This window comes from Cataglyphis hispanica, chromosome 17, assembly GCF_021464435.1.
Source record: "Cataglyphis hispanica isolate Lineage 1 chromosome 17, ULB_Chis1_1.0, whole genome shotgun sequence".
Lineage (NCBI taxonomy): Eukaryota > Metazoa > Arthropoda > Insecta > Hymenoptera > Formicidae > Cataglyphis > Cataglyphis hispanica.
This window is the reverse complement of record NC_065970.1, coordinates 62501-78264: the sequence shown is the minus strand read 5'-3', so window position 1 is coordinate 78264 and position 15764 is coordinate 62501. Positions and strand designations below refer to the sequence as shown.

At 28.7% G+C, this 15764-nt stretch overlaps 4 protein-coding genes across 9 annotated transcripts in view; 3 read left to right on the top strand and 1 right to left on the bottom strand.

The window, feature by feature from the left end:
• Positions 1–1730: 1730 nt before the first annotated feature.
• LOC126855785 (biogenesis of lysosome-related organelles complex 1 subunit 6) lies at positions 1731–4632 on the top strand. Of its 2 annotated transcripts, none has more exons than XM_050603728.1 (6): positions 1731–1882; positions 1983–2151; positions 2672–2779; positions 2846–2933; positions 3119–3205; positions 3296–3889. In XM_050603728.1, the coding sequence occupies exons 2-6, from the start codon at positions 2087–2089 to the stop codon at positions 3410–3412; spliced, it is 465 nt and encodes a 154-aa protein (XP_050459685.1). In that variant the 5' UTR covers positions 1731–1882; positions 1983–2086; the 3' UTR covers positions 3413–3889. The 2 variants fall into 2 exon arrangements, with proteins under 2 accessions (XP_050459685.1, XP_050459686.1); XM_050603729.1 differs by lacking the exon at positions 1731–1882 and adding an exon at positions 4486–4632 and having other exon boundaries at positions 1903–2151; positions 3296–3414.
• LOC126855777 (sperm-associated antigen 6-like) lies at positions 4584–14012 on the top strand. 3 transcript variants are annotated; one of them, XM_050603711.1, is made up of 10 exons: positions 4584–4721; positions 5019–5281; positions 5484–5694; positions 5776–5954; positions 6026–6199; positions 6269–6421; positions 6498–6647; positions 6743–6901; positions 12400–12545; positions 13413–14012. In XM_050603711.1, the coding sequence occupies exons 1-10, from the start codon at positions 4697–4699 to the stop codon at positions 13555–13557; spliced, it is 1605 nt and encodes a 534-aa protein (XP_050459668.1). In that variant the 5' UTR covers positions 4584–4696; the 3' UTR covers positions 13558–14012. The 3 variants fall into 3 exon arrangements, with proteins under 3 accessions (XP_050459668.1, XP_050459667.1, XP_050459666.1); XM_050603710.1 differs by lacking the exon at positions 4584–4721 and having other exon boundaries at positions 5144–5298; XM_050603709.1 differs by lacking the exons at positions 4584–4721; positions 13413–14012 and having other exon boundaries at positions 5144–5298; positions 12400–12936.
• On the bottom strand, positions 7080–13197 carry LOC126855788 (uncharacterized). 3 transcript variants are annotated; one of them, XR_007688284.1, is made up of 3 exons: positions 12943–13190; positions 9584–10688; positions 7080–8612 (listed from the first exon to the last, which is right to left on the bottom strand). XR_007688284.1 is itself a non-coding variant. In XM_050603731.1 (3 exons), the coding sequence occupies exons 2-3, from the start codon at positions 9764–9766 to the stop codon at positions 8532–8534; spliced, it is 294 nt and encodes a 97-aa protein (XP_050459688.1). In that variant the 5' UTR covers positions 9767–10688; positions 12943–13197; the 3' UTR covers positions 7080–8531. The 3 variants fall into 3 exon arrangements, 1 of the variants encoding a protein (XP_050459688.1); XR_007688285.1 differs by having other exon boundaries at positions 13019–13159; XM_050603731.1 differs by having other exon boundaries at positions 9554–10688; positions 12943–13197.
• Positions 14013–14079: 67 nt separating the features above from the next.
• Positions 14080–15764, top strand: part of LOC126855787 (U3 small nucleolar RNA-associated protein 18 homolog) — a 2340-nt gene continuing 655 nt past the window's right edge. The window contains exons 1-6 of the mRNA XM_050603730.1: positions 14080–14298; positions 14363–14588; positions 14753–14923; positions 14999–15184; positions 15304–15495; positions 15587–15755. Coding sequence (XP_050459687.1) covers positions 14204–14298; positions 14363–14588; positions 14753–14923; positions 14999–15184; positions 15304–15495; positions 15587–15755 — 1039 coding nt within the window. The 5' untranslated portion in view covers positions 14080–14203. The remainder of the gene's footprint in view (positions 14299–14362; positions 14589–14752; positions 14924–14998; positions 15185–15303; positions 15496–15586; positions 15756–15764) is intronic.

Here is a 15764-nt window from a genome sequence, read left to right as displayed (position 1 = left end):
GATACAATTGTTTATGTGAATAAATCCTTCAGTCTATATCATTATATAGAAAAATAATAACTCGCACATGGATTTATAAAATTCAGATAACTTTCCACAATTTGAATAAAAATAAATATTTAATATCGCATAATTATCACATAAAATTATTATTTATATTGTTATAATTTATAATATTTTATCTCGATGTAGTTCTCTTATAGCCAAAAGAAAATATATACATGTTCAATGATTATTTGATATTTTCTTTATTTCTCTTTTTCATAAATATATTAATGTGGAATATATCATCGGTAAATCTCCCTCAGAATAAATATTAGCCGTTATTATTATATAATATATTACTTACTAATTTAATGAATCGCGATTCGTATATATATATATATATATATATATATATATATAAAGTTTTATCACACGCTTCAGTTCGATTTGAAATAGAAGCAAAATATTTTTGCATTATATTTGCTTTGATACTTGATGGATTAGTCGTCGCTTACGAGTCGCAGAAATTAATAATTGTGCAAATTAATTTTAATAATCTTAAGTAACAAAAAGGTTAGCGCTTTCCAAAAGATACAAACTGTTGCTTACTCGCTTGAAGCTCGCCGCGCGAATTGGCGTTGGCGCGAATGACAACACAATGATGAAGCAACGCTCTTATTGGATATCGCCCTAGAGAAAAAGTTACATATGATCGACTCCCTGAATGCAGCCAATGATTCATGTGTATCGCGCCCATAGACATAGTAAGTATAGACTGCGCGTTTGACTATATCGACGTACAAACTTTAAAAGGAGACAACATGCTTTCACAACTATGTGTCTCTGTTTATTAATATTAAAGCGGGGAACACACACTTTTGCATAAGCGCATAGTCATAAGCATAAAGAAATTGATTGGTCCACAACATATGCCTAACGAAATGAATCAATCAATTTCCTTATACTTATGGCTATGCGCTTATGCAAAAGTGTGCGCTCCCCGCTTTAGAATGGGGCAGAAATTCAATATGGCTGCGACATACTACGAATCAGCGAAGACATCTTTCCCTCATCACTCGTCTTTTAAACAAAAAGTCTGAGAACAGAGGTTTTCTCTTTCTAAATTTCACGCTGCCTAAACAAAGGAAAGATAGGGACGCGCAGTCTATGCTTACTATGTCTATGATTGCGCCCTCTCAATTCGTAAGTGAGAGGTAAATTCGAATTTGTTTAAATCAGCGAAACATTGAAAACGAAATATACGTATATGAATGAAAGCATTGTTAAAGAAATATTTCTCGCTTAAAAAGATTACAATGAAATATGTATTAGTTATTTATAATATATGAAAGTTTGTACATGTGATTAATTAAATAATTATAAACTGAAATAAAACTATGAACTTCATAACATATTAAAAAGAAAAAACTATCCTAAAGAATCATCGCTGAGAAATTTCGACATCCTATTCATAGGGTAAAGTTGATTTGCAAAGTTTCCACTTTTCATTGCCAATATCGGTAGCTAAAGCGGGGAGCACACACTTTTGCATAAGCGCATAACCATAAACATAAAGAAATTGATTGGTCCACAAATGTATGCATAAGAAAATGAACCAATCAATTTCCTTATGCTTATTGTTATGCGCTTATGCAAAAGTGTGTGCTCCCCGCTTAACGCTTCATGCTTCATCCTTTATCGATGTATTTTATTCAATTTTATTATACGTTCTTAGCTGCAGTATCGGGAAGATGTTAGAGATGCTTCGAAGCATTACATTAACCAATCAGAATAAAGAAATCTTTGCTCTTTTTGTCCTGATTGGTCAATAAAATGCTTCGAAGCATTTCTAGCATCTTCCCGATCGCAGCCCTTGTCATGACAAATACTGGCAGTCGTATGTATACATATATCAGATTTGTTAGAGATAGAATGCACTGACACACACAATTTTACTATGGCTATACATACGTCACGCTCTGTCACACATATGTTAGATTTTACATTCTTTTCTCTTGGGACTTGAGACTTGAGACTTGATGCGCACAATTAAGTTAGAGACATATAACCACGAATGAGGTGAAAATAAGCGACGACGAAAATGATGAGCGACATGGGAGAAACAGGAGCAGCAGAAGTTCAATTGAAAACCGAGAAGGAAATGAGGTAACCTCTCTTCATAATATATTGTTTATACATACATACACACACACACACATCGAGTCGTTTAGAAAATTTAAACATTTCAACATACGTTATACGTCATGGGGTATCTTTACACATGATACACACACACACACACACACAATATTGTCATTGTGTATGTGTGGAAATGTGCGCGCGCGCGCGCACGCGGATGTTTCACATTTGGTTTAAATAGAAAATAACTAGTTCATATATGTATATTCCAATGCAAAAATATAATTTTCTTAGAATTTATTCTATTTTATTACAAGAGAAAAACATGAAGTAATTAATTAGCAGAAAAAATATGACATCAATATTTATAATTGTAATATTTGTAATTTTCTATTTAGGACATTATTGTTGATATATTACTTTTATATTATATATATATATATATATATATATATATATATATGATAAGTTGCAATAAAAAAAATATGATAAATTATACGAATAAGTTTATGACAGTTTAATCATTTAATTATTCATTTCTTGATAGCGAAGAAACAATATATTTCTCAAAAACAGCAGAAAAGTTGGCCGAAGGTCTCTTGAATATTTGTAAGCCTCCATTAGAACAAGTTAGGAAAGAACTTTTTGAACTCACGTAAGCATGTAAATCATCATTATACAGATAATAAAGATTTTGATTTTATTACGTCTTTACTTGTAGAAAGAAACAAGAAGCTTTGCTTGCTCAAATGCAACTGGAGAACAAAAAGATACATGAGACATTTGAAGATATAAATTTAAATGATATGGTACGACTTATAGTAATGTTCTTGGAATATATATAAATCTTTCCATTTCACAATAGAAAAACCAAGTAGAATACAATATATATGTATATGAATATATATATATATATATATATATATATATATATATATATATATGTACACATACATATATACATTCATTATATATATATACACATACATTACAGTTTACAGCTGTTAAAGTTTACCAAGGAAAATTAGCATTGATAAGAAAGGAAATGATTAATATTCACGAAAGGACTTACAAATTAAAGGTGAATTAAAACCTCTTTCTAAAGAATGCATCTCAAATATCTGCATGTACACACACAGATGATCTTGTACTGAAAAAAGTTTAATTATAGAAACGCGCGTTACGCTTACAACAGATAAAGCAAAAGGAAGCGTTAAATAAGGAACAACAACGCGAACAAGAATTGCGCAGAGAACAGGAACTGATTGGTAGATCTACAAATAATTAACAGTATGTACTAAGAGTGTATATATTAAGATGATAAATTAATATTTTATGTAAAACGTTTGTATAAGAGAAATACACACACACACACACACACACACATGACATAGAGAGAAAGAGAGAGAGATATATATCAAAGTGCTATGTACTAATTGATAATCAGTAGCTATTGTTTATAATAAAACTATCATATGTGTATATAAAAACTATCAGAGTTTTTGCTCACAGTAAAAGATATTTGACTTTTGCATTCATAATGAGTCAATTATCTCATTGTCAGGAAATATAATCTTTTTTGGAAAGAAAAATATATTTTTAGTTTTTCTCTCTCTATCTTTCAAGTTTATTCCTTTTAAATTTATTCGTACGTCTGTGTGCGTGCGTGCGTGCGTGTGCGCTTTCATATTTTAATTTTAATCGATATTTATTTGTTACAAATTTATTGTACATATGATTATAATAAAATTAATATTTCATAATACTCGATTATAACTTAAATATTGATTTTAACACAGCATATATATATATATATATATATATATATATAACCAACAACAAAATTTCTGTTATTGTTATGTTGTAATTAGATTGAAATTATATTGTTGGAAATTTTTATGTTTAATTCATCTTACAAGTTGATCAATGATTGAGTTAATCTATTCTAAAGTTGTTGATACTCCTTATCATAAATTCTTTCATTGCAGAATAGACTATGTCTATGTCTGTGCCTATGATTATATATCTTTTTAATATCTATTGCACTAACGTGTAAAAAAAAATCGAGTACAACTTATCACAGTCGCATACTTCATTCTAAGTTGTTCAAGAAGTAATCAATGGCCTAGTTTACACCGATAAACTTTAATATATATTAAATACTATACTGACCAATGGCCATTCCTTTAAAGAATGGAATATTTGCATTTGGTCGATATAGTATTTAATATTAAAATATATCGGTGTAAACTAGCTCGTTCTAATATGTATTGAGAGTTCAGTCACTTCAACTTTAAATTAAATAATATAACAATAGTCCTTTTATTGTCTATATATATTATTGTAAATTTTTCGATACAGCTCTAAAATCAGTATTATATGCAATAAAGATTGAAAGTAAAGATTAGAATTTGACCAATCATGACAAAATGAAGCCAGATTTTCATTTTCAAACAGACGACGACTTCATTAAGAGCTGTCAAAAACTATTCCTATATTGCAACACAGAGTGTCACAAATTAACTATAAGCTATAATGATTGTTTAATGTCTGATATTTTCCTGTGATTAACATGACGGCACGCTCGATTTTACAAGGTAAGCGTATTTATATTTCTTTTATATATATATATATATATATATATATATATATATATGTTATTATGATATTCAAGTATAAATACATCAATTCAAGAGAAAACGCGTTTCTCTTGTGACAAAAATATAAGAAATTGTATGTTGATATAATAATTAATATAATGCATACATATGGATGTATAATATGTATATTTATGTATAATGCTAGTAATGTGCATACACATATTGATTTTCTTACAATTAGATATTATATTGCTACTAAAATATGTATAATTTTTTATTTTTTTACATTTTCAGTTTTTGATCAGTATCAAAAGGCGCGATTGCTCTTCGTACAATCTGTAGCAGATTTATCCTCAAAACCTAATAATATCGATTGCTTAGAAGCGGCAGGTGTGATAGATCTATTGCGTCCTTTATTATCGGATGATGTACCATCTATTCAACATATGGCAGCATTTGCTTTTGGCAAGTTAGCGAATCATAATTCCAGACTAGCACACGCTATTGTTAGAAGAGATATATTGTCACAATTGCTGAAGAACATAGACAAACAAAATGTATGAGCTCCTTAAATGTAAGCATTTTAATTGTGATAGAGCACAAAAAATAAACTTAATATTTTATGTATTTTTTTACTTTAAAAAATTTTACACATGTATTTTTATAACTTTTCGTTAATTTAAAAAACATTTTTTTATGTATATATTATAAAAATAATAAATATAAAGTGAAGGAAATTATATATTTTGTATCACACAGAAATTTTACAAGAAAGCAGCACTATTTGTGTTGCGGGCGATAGCAAAACATTCGCCAGAGTTGGCCTTAATAGTAGTGGACAATGATGGTTTGCAGACTATAGTTGAATGTTTGGAAGATTTTGATCCCCAAGTGAAGGAAGCGGCTGCTTGGGCATTAGGATATATCGCAAGGCACAACAAGAGTCTAGCTCAAACAGCAGTAGATGCTGGTAAAATTATTTTGACTAACGTGTTTTCTATAAACAATATTCTTTGCTTTAATATTTTGCTATATTTGATTTTTTATCAAGGCGCAGTGTCACTTCTCGTATTGTGTTTACAAGAACCCGAATTATACATTAAACAAATCAGCGCATCAGCTATTAGCGACATAAGTAAACACAGTACTGAACTCGCACAAGCGGTAGTGGATACAGGTGCAATCGCCTTTCTCGCGAAAACCTTGACTAATCCTGATGCCAAAGCAAAGGTGACTTGATACATTATACATTAAACAATCTCTAAAGTGTTATTACACTTGAAAATTTTTAATGTCTGCAGCGTCAGGCATTATTAGCATTGAGCAATATAGCCAAACATTCTGTGGAATTAGCGGAGGCTGTGATCGAGGCAGAAATCTTTCCTGATGTTTTAGTGCACATGGCACATCCGGATGAGAATGTCGGTAAAGTTGCCGCAATTTTAACCAGAGAAATTTGCAAGCACACATTGGAAGTAAATAAATGATAGTTTTTTAATGTAAATTTATTTTTTATTTTACTCTTAATGTGTACTTTCTTTTAGTTGGCACAACTTACAGCAAACATTGGAGGTATCGCTGCACTTATCGAATTAATTAACATCTCCAAATCGACGACTAGACTACCTGCGATCATGGCACTTGGTTACATCGCTGGTCATTCTGATCAGTTGGCTGTAGCTGTAATAGGATCCAAAGTATTGATCGATGAAAAGTAACATTTGTTTTTTTCATTTAACGTAAACACTCTAGAATAATTACTTTGTACCGCAGGGTATCGTACAATTAGCGATTGTCTTGCAAGAAGAAACAGAAGATCATATTCTTGCGGTGACCGTATGGGCGATTGGACAAATCGGCAAGCATACAGCCGAACATGCAAAAGCAGTTGCAGCCGCCGATATACTGTCCAAGTTACTGAAGGTATTTAAGGATGTTAAATTACTCTCTGTCAAAATTAGCTCTGTTAAAATTGGCTAAATCTCTTTGTTAAATCTCTTTTAATTCAATCTTAACAGCTGTATAGCGACCCGAAAAGTTCCGAAGATCTCAAGGCAAAAAGTAACACAGCATTGAAGCAGATTCTGCAAAAATGCATGTACATCGAAGCTCTTGAATCCTTATTACATGACGTACCTCTTAATATCTTGAAATATGTATTAGGACAATTCAGCAAGGTAAGATTTTAATTTAATTGAAATCTAATGATGAACATTTGATGATGTATTACTATCATCAAATGTTCATCATTATTTATTATTATGTATGTTTTTTTCATCATTATTTATTATTATATATTATTATATATGTTCATCATATATTATTATATGATTAAAGGAATGATGGCAAACAAAATTTTTTTTATTAAACATAATATAAATACTTTATTATGTGTTTCACATACACATCTGATTTCTTGTGTGATACATTCTATAATAATACGTTATATAAAGTGATAATAAAAACTTTTCTCACCCAGCACACACAATAATGCATTTAGAACATAATTGCTTGTTAAAAAAAATCATATAGAATCTTGACAATCAAACAAACAAAATATCTGTCGCTTCTTCTTTTACATCGGTCTTCAATAAAAATCCTATTTTGTAATTAACGTTACATATGTCTACGTTATGCGATGTTTAAATATATGCACAAATAATCTGATAAAGCTGTCAGTATAAATTTTCGCCTTACTGCTGCTTAAAAGACGCGCCAATATGTTTCTTTTTTAAGTTCATAAAAACTATTATGGCATAAAAAAAATACAATTTTCAAGTATATCTTAAAGTTTCAAATAAATCTCTAAATGCTATTGCAATACATATGCAACAATACTTAATAGCAATATCACGCAAATGACTGTTAGAAAATATGCTTTGTATTATTGTATACGCCCAATTCTAAATCTATAGCAATCCAGAAATTGACAAATACAAAAAAGTTCTTTCTTTCTTTGTCTTTCTCTCTCTCTTTTTCTTTCTTTCTTTCTTTCTCTTTCTCTAAAATAGCACAGGGCACATTTAATTTTCCAAAAGAGCACATCTTTCAGTCTTACGACAACGAATGATTCGGCTAAGTACAAAGACACATATTTATCTCATTTGGTAGATACTTATTTAAAACTTGTCGTTTAGGTATATTTTAGGAAATTGTTAAACGCATGACTGTTTTCTGAATTGCTCATTAATTCACGTCTACCGTATCGTAGTTTTATTTTCTAATGGCAGTATTTGTATGTATGACAGCATAGTATGAAGATATGGATCATGCAAAAAGGTATATACGGCAAAGAGCTTTGATTGAGTTAGTAATAAATTTCAATAATTACTCGATTAACCGATAAAACTAGAAAAGATGTCAAAGTATCAAATAATAAGGCATTGATTTGATATATTCGCATTAATCTATAACTATCAAATCTTATACTGTTAGGTATGCCCTTAGTTTGTTATGTGTGTGTATGCGCGCGCGAGCGCGCGTATGTGGCGCGCACGCCCTTCATAAATATTAAGCTCGTTAATAATAACACAGACAATAATTGCATATACATTAAGATATTGGCCGATTTCATGGACCAATTTAGATAATATCGGCAACATTAAAATACGATACATAGTTCGTGATAAAATTTTTTTGAATTGTATACAAAGATTTGATACATTGTGAAAGCGTGAAGTGTCATTTTTTAAACATTATAAAAAATTTTAAACATTGCATTTAAACATGAGATATATAATGAAACAGACATTTCAAAATAAAAATACAAAATAATGTGCATGATAAAATACAGAGAAAAAAACGATATTACCAATATTTTTGTGTCTCAAATCTTAAAGCAATTAAGGCGTATACTCGGCTCAAAGCGTGCAATCTGTTCAAATATTTCTGTAAAACAAAAAAAAAATTATTTAACACTCCCTCATCTTGATGAATGCTAAAAGCAGATATAAGCTGTAGAACATGTCAAGAAAAAAAAAAAAAATATATATATATATATATATATATATATATATATAAATTCTTATATGTAAAATTATTATTAAAACCAATGATGTTAACTTGTCAAAAGTATATTAATAGGCAAATTTGTGTTTTTGTAAAATGCAGTCAGAATGTTCATAAATGTATTAAAAAATTGTTCTTCTAATTGTATATTAAATCTTCACTGGCAGAGTTTTTTTCACAACAGATTTTTTTAATTATAATTTATTATTTGTTATTTATAATCAGAAATATAGAGAAAGGAAATTTTTTTTAACTTAGAAACTCATAAGAAAGATTTACATTTAACAAATTGAAAAAGTTAAAAAAACATGAATATCTAAATTAAATATAATGGAATTAAAAAAAAAAATAAATTAAAAGAAATAGTGAAGCAAGTTGTTTAATAGAAAAATGTTAAATATTAGAATATTGAAATTGAATTTTATTTTATCCTATTTATTAATTATTATAGTATTATAATTATTTATAAAATAATTGAGAATAATAAATATTTCCAGCAATTATATGTATATAAAATTTATATTTTTAACGGTCTAAAATATCCTGATATTATTTATAATTGATATTTTAAAAGATTTGTCTAAATATATAAATCTACTTAATTATAAAAATTGTTTATATTGCGGGAGTTTCCTATAAGCTAAAAAAAAATATTTAGCTGAAAGAAATGTTTCAAAATAAAAAGAACCATCTTTGTATATTTAAATTAATAAATAAGAAAAAAATTTCCGTTATTTAATTAATACAGTAATTACATGAGCTTACTCATCTGTTTCATCATTGGGTTTAATACTAGCATAATTGTTCATGTTCCTATTTACTCTTAACATCTTAAGAAAACTGCCTAATACCAGTATAGTTTTTCTGTGTCTCCTAAAAATTCCGGCATACAATTCCTCACGTACATCCCTTCTATCGCTGACATCAGAATCGATACTTGATACAGAAACAACCGAGGGCTTAGCCGAGACCGGTTGATGATAATTATTGGTCTCACCAGTATTGAGAATCACACAATGCTGATTATTTATCATTTTAGTGGCTACCTCTTATTTCTTTTTTTTTTTTATTATTTTATTACACACACTGGCTCCACGTTATCCTTTTTAATATATTACTCGCACAAATATATAATTAACAAACTTCACAATTTGTCTGAAACGTAAATTGAAGAATTTCCAGAGCCTTATTAAAAGATTTCTATAATCGCGCAGATTCTAATAAACTTATTTTTAAAGCAGCCAGTCTCTCCCGTGATCTCGAAAGAACTTGTTAAGAGACTTCACAGAAGAGATTTTATAGATATACCAATGTATGTACAAATACACATATATGCGCGATACAGAACTTATAAAAGAATAGTAATAAAATGTCCTTATTTTATCATTGAAGCTGTCACAGTATCTCGAAAATTTAAGATAGCTATCTTGTCTCGTTATCAAGACTATATACCGGGCGCTCGCAATTACGCGATATTCGTGACTATATGGTATTAGTATGACAAATTAGCACACCACACACATCCTTCCTAAAAAGCTTAAACTTTTCTTTAATCTCCAACTGTTGAAACATTATCGATTCAATTTAAATTGTATTAATTTCCCCTAGTCAACTTTTTTTTATGTTCTTACATTTACGACGTAAAAACACAATTTTTTAAACGCATTTCCGCTTGAAACGCTCTTATGTTTCAATCCAAACGCATTTTCGTTAAATGCATAAGTAATAAAGCACAAATTAATTTCTCGTTGATTTTTCTCGCAGAATTTCAGGATTGATCAATGGTCATCTTTAAGCTGCAGTTGATGAGAGCAAAATTGATGCTGTAAATGATTTTGATACTTTCGTCATCGGATATGACGCAATGGTAGTTGAAAACATGCGTTGCAGTATCTTCTGCTACATATCAATGGTGTAGCTTTAGTGATGATTCACAATGTAAAACTGCAATAAGCGCTGCAAACAGATGAAAATGAGGAAATTAAAATAAATGAATGTTATAATATGAATTTGAATAAAATTATGTGAACTTTTACTAGAGGATATTTTTAAGATATTGAAACACTAAGGATATTTTTAAGATATTGAAACACTAAGCATTGCGAATATTTATGTGAGCATAAATTATTTGTATGTTATTCAAAGCTGTGCAGTATATGCACTCTCTATATATAAAGATATAAATATTACGTCGAAATTAGTGCTATTAATAACGATGCGTAAGTTGTTTACAAAATTCCATTCCAATGATAAAGAACTAGTCAATAAAGTTTCAGAAATTTTAGCAATTCAAATTTAATGAAACTTGGTCTAATGTCATAGATATTTGTTTTCCTATCTCTTATTCTTTATTCTTTACATTTTTTATTATATTATATTTCTATTTCTCTGTTTTTTCTCTTTCCCCTTTTTCTTCTTACTTTTCAAGGACGCAAATTACGTTCGTCACATTTTACGAATGCGGAAGAGAAGCTTAAAACATATAAAACTTAATAACACATTCGACAAAATAAAACTCTTAAAATTTGCTATATTAGCTAATACTTTTACATAAAATTTTACATATATAAATACAATAAATCTAATCTGTTATTTTTGGTATTTAATTTCCGCATAACTAAGGCATACATGTGAATCAGACTATAAATGATACTAAATTAACGGTGTAACAAAGAGAAGAGATCTATGTTTATTTTTTTATCCTATAATATTAAGTTAATTATAATTATACATAGAATTATATATATAGTGCAGACTTTTGGTTTAATAAATATATATATTTTTTATTTTTGCAATATGAGTTTGTAAATTATATATTGTATATTGCGTTATTATAATTCAAATGTTTGGAGCATAACAAGCAAATTTAATATACTCTACATCGTTTCAGATATAGACTTTCAATATTTTAAATAAAATAAAAATTAAATACAAAAAAATGCGTGTGAAAAGTTGTATAACATAGTTATATAACAAATATATAACAAATATATATAATATGTATAAATTATATATATGCACATATATAGAGTCTGAGAAGATTGTGATTAATGATAGAAATGCATTTTATATATATATATATATATATATATATATATATATATATATATATATATATATATATATATATATACTTTGCACATTTGCATATTTTGTGATAAATAAAAGATAAAAGATTGAATAAAGAATTAATTAAGTACTAAATAAATAACTCAAAATTATTAAATAAAAATATATGAAATAAGTGGGAATTCTCTAAATGTATACATTAAATATAGATATCTCTCATCATATTTCTCTACTTGATTAATTTATTTAAAAACTTCACGTCACAGATTGCTATACAAGAAAATAAATTCTGTGAATAATGATCAGATGCACTCACAGCAGTTGCAAGTCTGGTCAAGTTTCAGAAACCTTAGCCTACTTACAACATACAATACAATGTGATTGTTATAGTGTTATATATTTGATATCTCTGTATTTCTTTAGTACAGAGCTATTTTATCCCATATTTTAGAAAATATTAATAAATTATTCTATTAAAATCAATTTTTTATATCAGACAGATTAAATAATTTTATGTTTTTACTAAATAATTTCATATTTGTGTATGTATTATTGCTTGTTTAGTTTTACATAATGTTGTATCTTTCTGTACATGCAGATTTTGCCACATGATGCGAAAGCAAGAAGGCTATTTGTAACATCTGGTGGCTTGAAAAAAATACAAGAGATTCAAGCTGAACCTGGCACCACACTCTCAGAATACATAACAATTATCAATTGCTGTTTCCCAGAGGAAATTGTCAGGTTGCTTTTAATATATTTAGATCTTACATTATACATAAAATTAGAAAAATATTCTCACATAACAATTCTATCAAACATATTTTCTTATTATCTATCATATCAAAATCGTTTCAACATTAGTATTATCGTTGATTCTCATTCGTTAAATCTATATGTCATTAACATATACTTTTTCCATATAATTTTCACTCATTAATTTCAATATTCGTTTCTTTTTTTTCAAAAATTCAGCATAAAATCATTTTTACGTCTATGCTCATTCGGTAAAAAAAGTACAATTCCTTCTAAAGAAGAAATATATAGATTGAATTGTATAAATGAGTGTTAGAAAACAAGTTAATTACTCAAAACACTGTTGCTCGTTCACATAACCCTTTTTAACGGTAAAGGTACTCACACATGAAGAACTGTATAGTTGATAATAAATTTTTTCTATCACGTTTTTATTCTAAATGTAGCCAATTTACGCTAACCTTGTTTGCGCCGCTAACGAACACATAGAACTGCGTGGCTTTGTTTCTGTGTGGATCTACGTTATCTTAATTTAAATCGCTCGAGCAATAGACGATATGCCCGCCATGTTGTCACAGCTGATCGTACTTCGTATTCGTATATTCGAAATACATATCAATACATAAATGCAAAACGTTCCAGCGGATCAATAATGTTAAATTTCGATGCATTATTTTTGTACATTGATATGGTTAATTAATAATTTTTTCACGCGCGGATACTTATCGCGCGTGTACACATATGCGTACACATATACGCATACGTACACATATTGCGCGCGCGGAGATACGAAATTAGTAAAATAAACATTTTTGATTTGTAATTACTTATTAAATTTACGGAAAATTGTTTTAGATACTATTCGCCTGGTTATCCGGATAGCCTTTTGGAAGCTGTGGAGCAGTACCAGCCGAAATGTCTTTTTACATTTGATCATAGATCATCGTCCGAACATACGGATTCTAATCTGTCTATGTCACTTTATAACGATGAGGGTTGATTCTAAATTATTATTGATGCCTTCATCAATGTCTTCAGTTTGCATAGCGAAATGTATTCATTAATGTATGCATCATAATTATAAAAATTTGTCTCTTTTCTCATAATATAACTTTAATAAAAATTTTAAATATATATGCGTTTTCATTTGTTATAAATCTATAGATGTTAAAAGTGCACTCTTTACTTGTCTTGGACAAGTCGATCTTGAATCGATTAAGAAAGACAAAGAAATTTCTGTTGCCTGTTTTTTCATTCAAGGCAGGTGAAATTGATCGGACGTTAGAAATTTTTCGAAGCGTTTTATTCATATACTTTTCGTTTTATTCATTACATTATTATTGTATGATCTACCCCTTGAATATCGATCATATAATATTTTTTTCATAGAACGGAAACGTGAAAAGTGAATAATTAAATTGTCATTAATTTTAATGACAAATTTTTCACTTTTTACATTTTTGCCCTAGGGAAAGAGTTACATTATCGCTGCCCTGAGCATGGCCAGTCATGATCACGTGACAACTCTCCGCTAATCCCCAGTTGCCACCATGACGTCATCAAATTGCCAAGGCGACAAGGCAGCTCCCTGCAACCGAATTACCGATCATTGAACATTGAACTAACCAGACTAACCCAAGTGACACATGGCGACGATAAGTAAAACCATGCCTTTCGATAAAAAATTTTCTTCTTTAAAGAGAAAACGAAAAAATGAATACGACGCGAATGAAGAAGCTAGGTATAATGCATAACGCAACAAATAATTTTATTTTTAAAATATTATATGAATATTTAATTTGCAGATTAGAAAAAATAGTTTTTGGTGATCCAAGTGATGTTGTAAATAATTTACTGGATGATCAATCTATAACAAAAATAATAAATGCATCCGTTGATATTGAAAATCAAAAAATAATAAAAGATCATGAGGATAATTCAGATCAAGATATTTCAGTTTTAAATGATGGGGAAGATGCCAAGCTGGAGGAAAAGAAAGCAGTATGGATAGATGATGACGATTATAATTATATCGTAAGAAGATATACTTTTGCTCAATCTTTATATATATATATATATATATATATATATATATATATATATACAAACACACAAATATATGAATTTGTATATGTATTATATAAGTACACTAAATGTAAAATGTATATACGGTTATTTTATATATATTCTATAACAGCATGGATATAGCGCTAAATGCACAGCATTGCAAATTGCCATCCAAAAGATTAGAAAAATTGTATACAACATACTTGGAGAATAGATACAAGCTGTTTGTGGGTACTCCAAAATGGGCTGAATTTGAGAAAAAGGATAAATTTGATGACTTGGATAATGATATCTTAAAGGTTCTTTAACATTTTAGAAAATTTTCTTTTTAATATTCTATGAATTGAATTTTATTTGATTCTTTTTATTTTTAGCATAGTTGCCATTTAGAGACACCAAAGGTAAAAAATCTGCCAAAAAATATTATTGATATCAAAGCACTCAAGGCTTTGAATAAAAGTACTCATACCGAAGGTCCTATCATCACGAGTGTAGATTTTCACCCACTGTCCACTGTAGCTTTGGTCGCTGGTACATCAGGCATCTTGTCACTGTTTCAGGTATATGTATATATATTTAAATAAATATAAATAATTTTACTTAATTAAATTAAATCAAATTATTACAACATTTATTATCATTAATTTTTATTATTGCCTAAGTTATTTGTATTTTATAGGTAGATGGTCATACAAATGATAAATTGCATAGCATGCAATTTGAAAAATACCCAATTAGCAAAGCAACATTCATGAAAGATGGAACGGAAGTCTTGCTTGGTTCTCAATATTATCCATATTGTCATACATATGATTTAATGAGCGGCAAAACATATAAATTATCTTTGCCACATGGAATTACAAATATGAAAGTTTGTTGATTTATTAATTTTATATATATTATAAATATGTTTCTATAACTTGAATGTGATATTATTACATTTGATATCTTGATATTTCCAGCAATATGAAGTATCTCCTGATGGCAGTTTAATAGCATTATGTGGAAGATTGGGTGAAATATATTTATTACATAATTCTACTAAAGAACTTATCAGTACACTCAAAATGAACTCGAAATGTAGGGCACTAATGTTCAGTCCAGATAATAGAACGCTTATCACGCATGGTAGTAAGTAGA

What these genes read in the sequence shown, in the direction of transcription:
- LOC126855785 (XM_050603729.1), top strand. Translation starts at nt 2,087, where the DNA reads ATGATGAGCGACATGGGAGAAACAGGAGCAGCAGAAGTTCAATTGAAA. An exon ending in AAAACCGAGAAGGAAATGAG is followed by an intron (nt 2,152 to 2,671) that starts GTAACCTCTCTT and finishes ATTTCTTGATAG; the next exon opens with CGAAGAAACAATATATTTCT. An exon ending in ATATAAATTTAAATGATATG is followed by an intron (nt 2,934 to 3,118) that starts GTACGACTTATA and finishes CATACATTACAG; the next exon opens with TTTACAGCTGTTAAAGTTTA.
- LOC126855777 (XM_050603711.1), top strand. Translation starts at nt 4,697, where the DNA reads ATGACGGCACGCTCGATTTTACAAG. An exon ending in TTTGCAAGCACACATTGGAA is followed by an intron (nt 6,200 to 6,268) that starts GTAAATAAATGA and finishes ACTTTCTTTTAG; the next exon opens with TTGGCACAACTTACAGCAAA. An exon ending in TTCCCAGAGGAAATTGTCAG is followed by an intron (nt 12,546 to 13,412) that starts GTTGCTTTTAAT and finishes AAATTGTTTTAG; the next exon opens with ATACTATTCGCCTGGTTATC.
- LOC126855788 (XM_050603731.1), bottom strand. Translation starts at nt 9,766, where the DNA reads ATGATAAATAATCAGCATTGTGTGATTCTCAATACTGGTGAGACCAAT. An exon ending in GTTTTCTTAAGATGTTAAGA is followed by an intron (nt 8,613 to 9,553) that starts GTAAATAGGAAC and finishes TTTGTTTTACAG; the next exon opens with AAATATTTGAACAGATTGCA.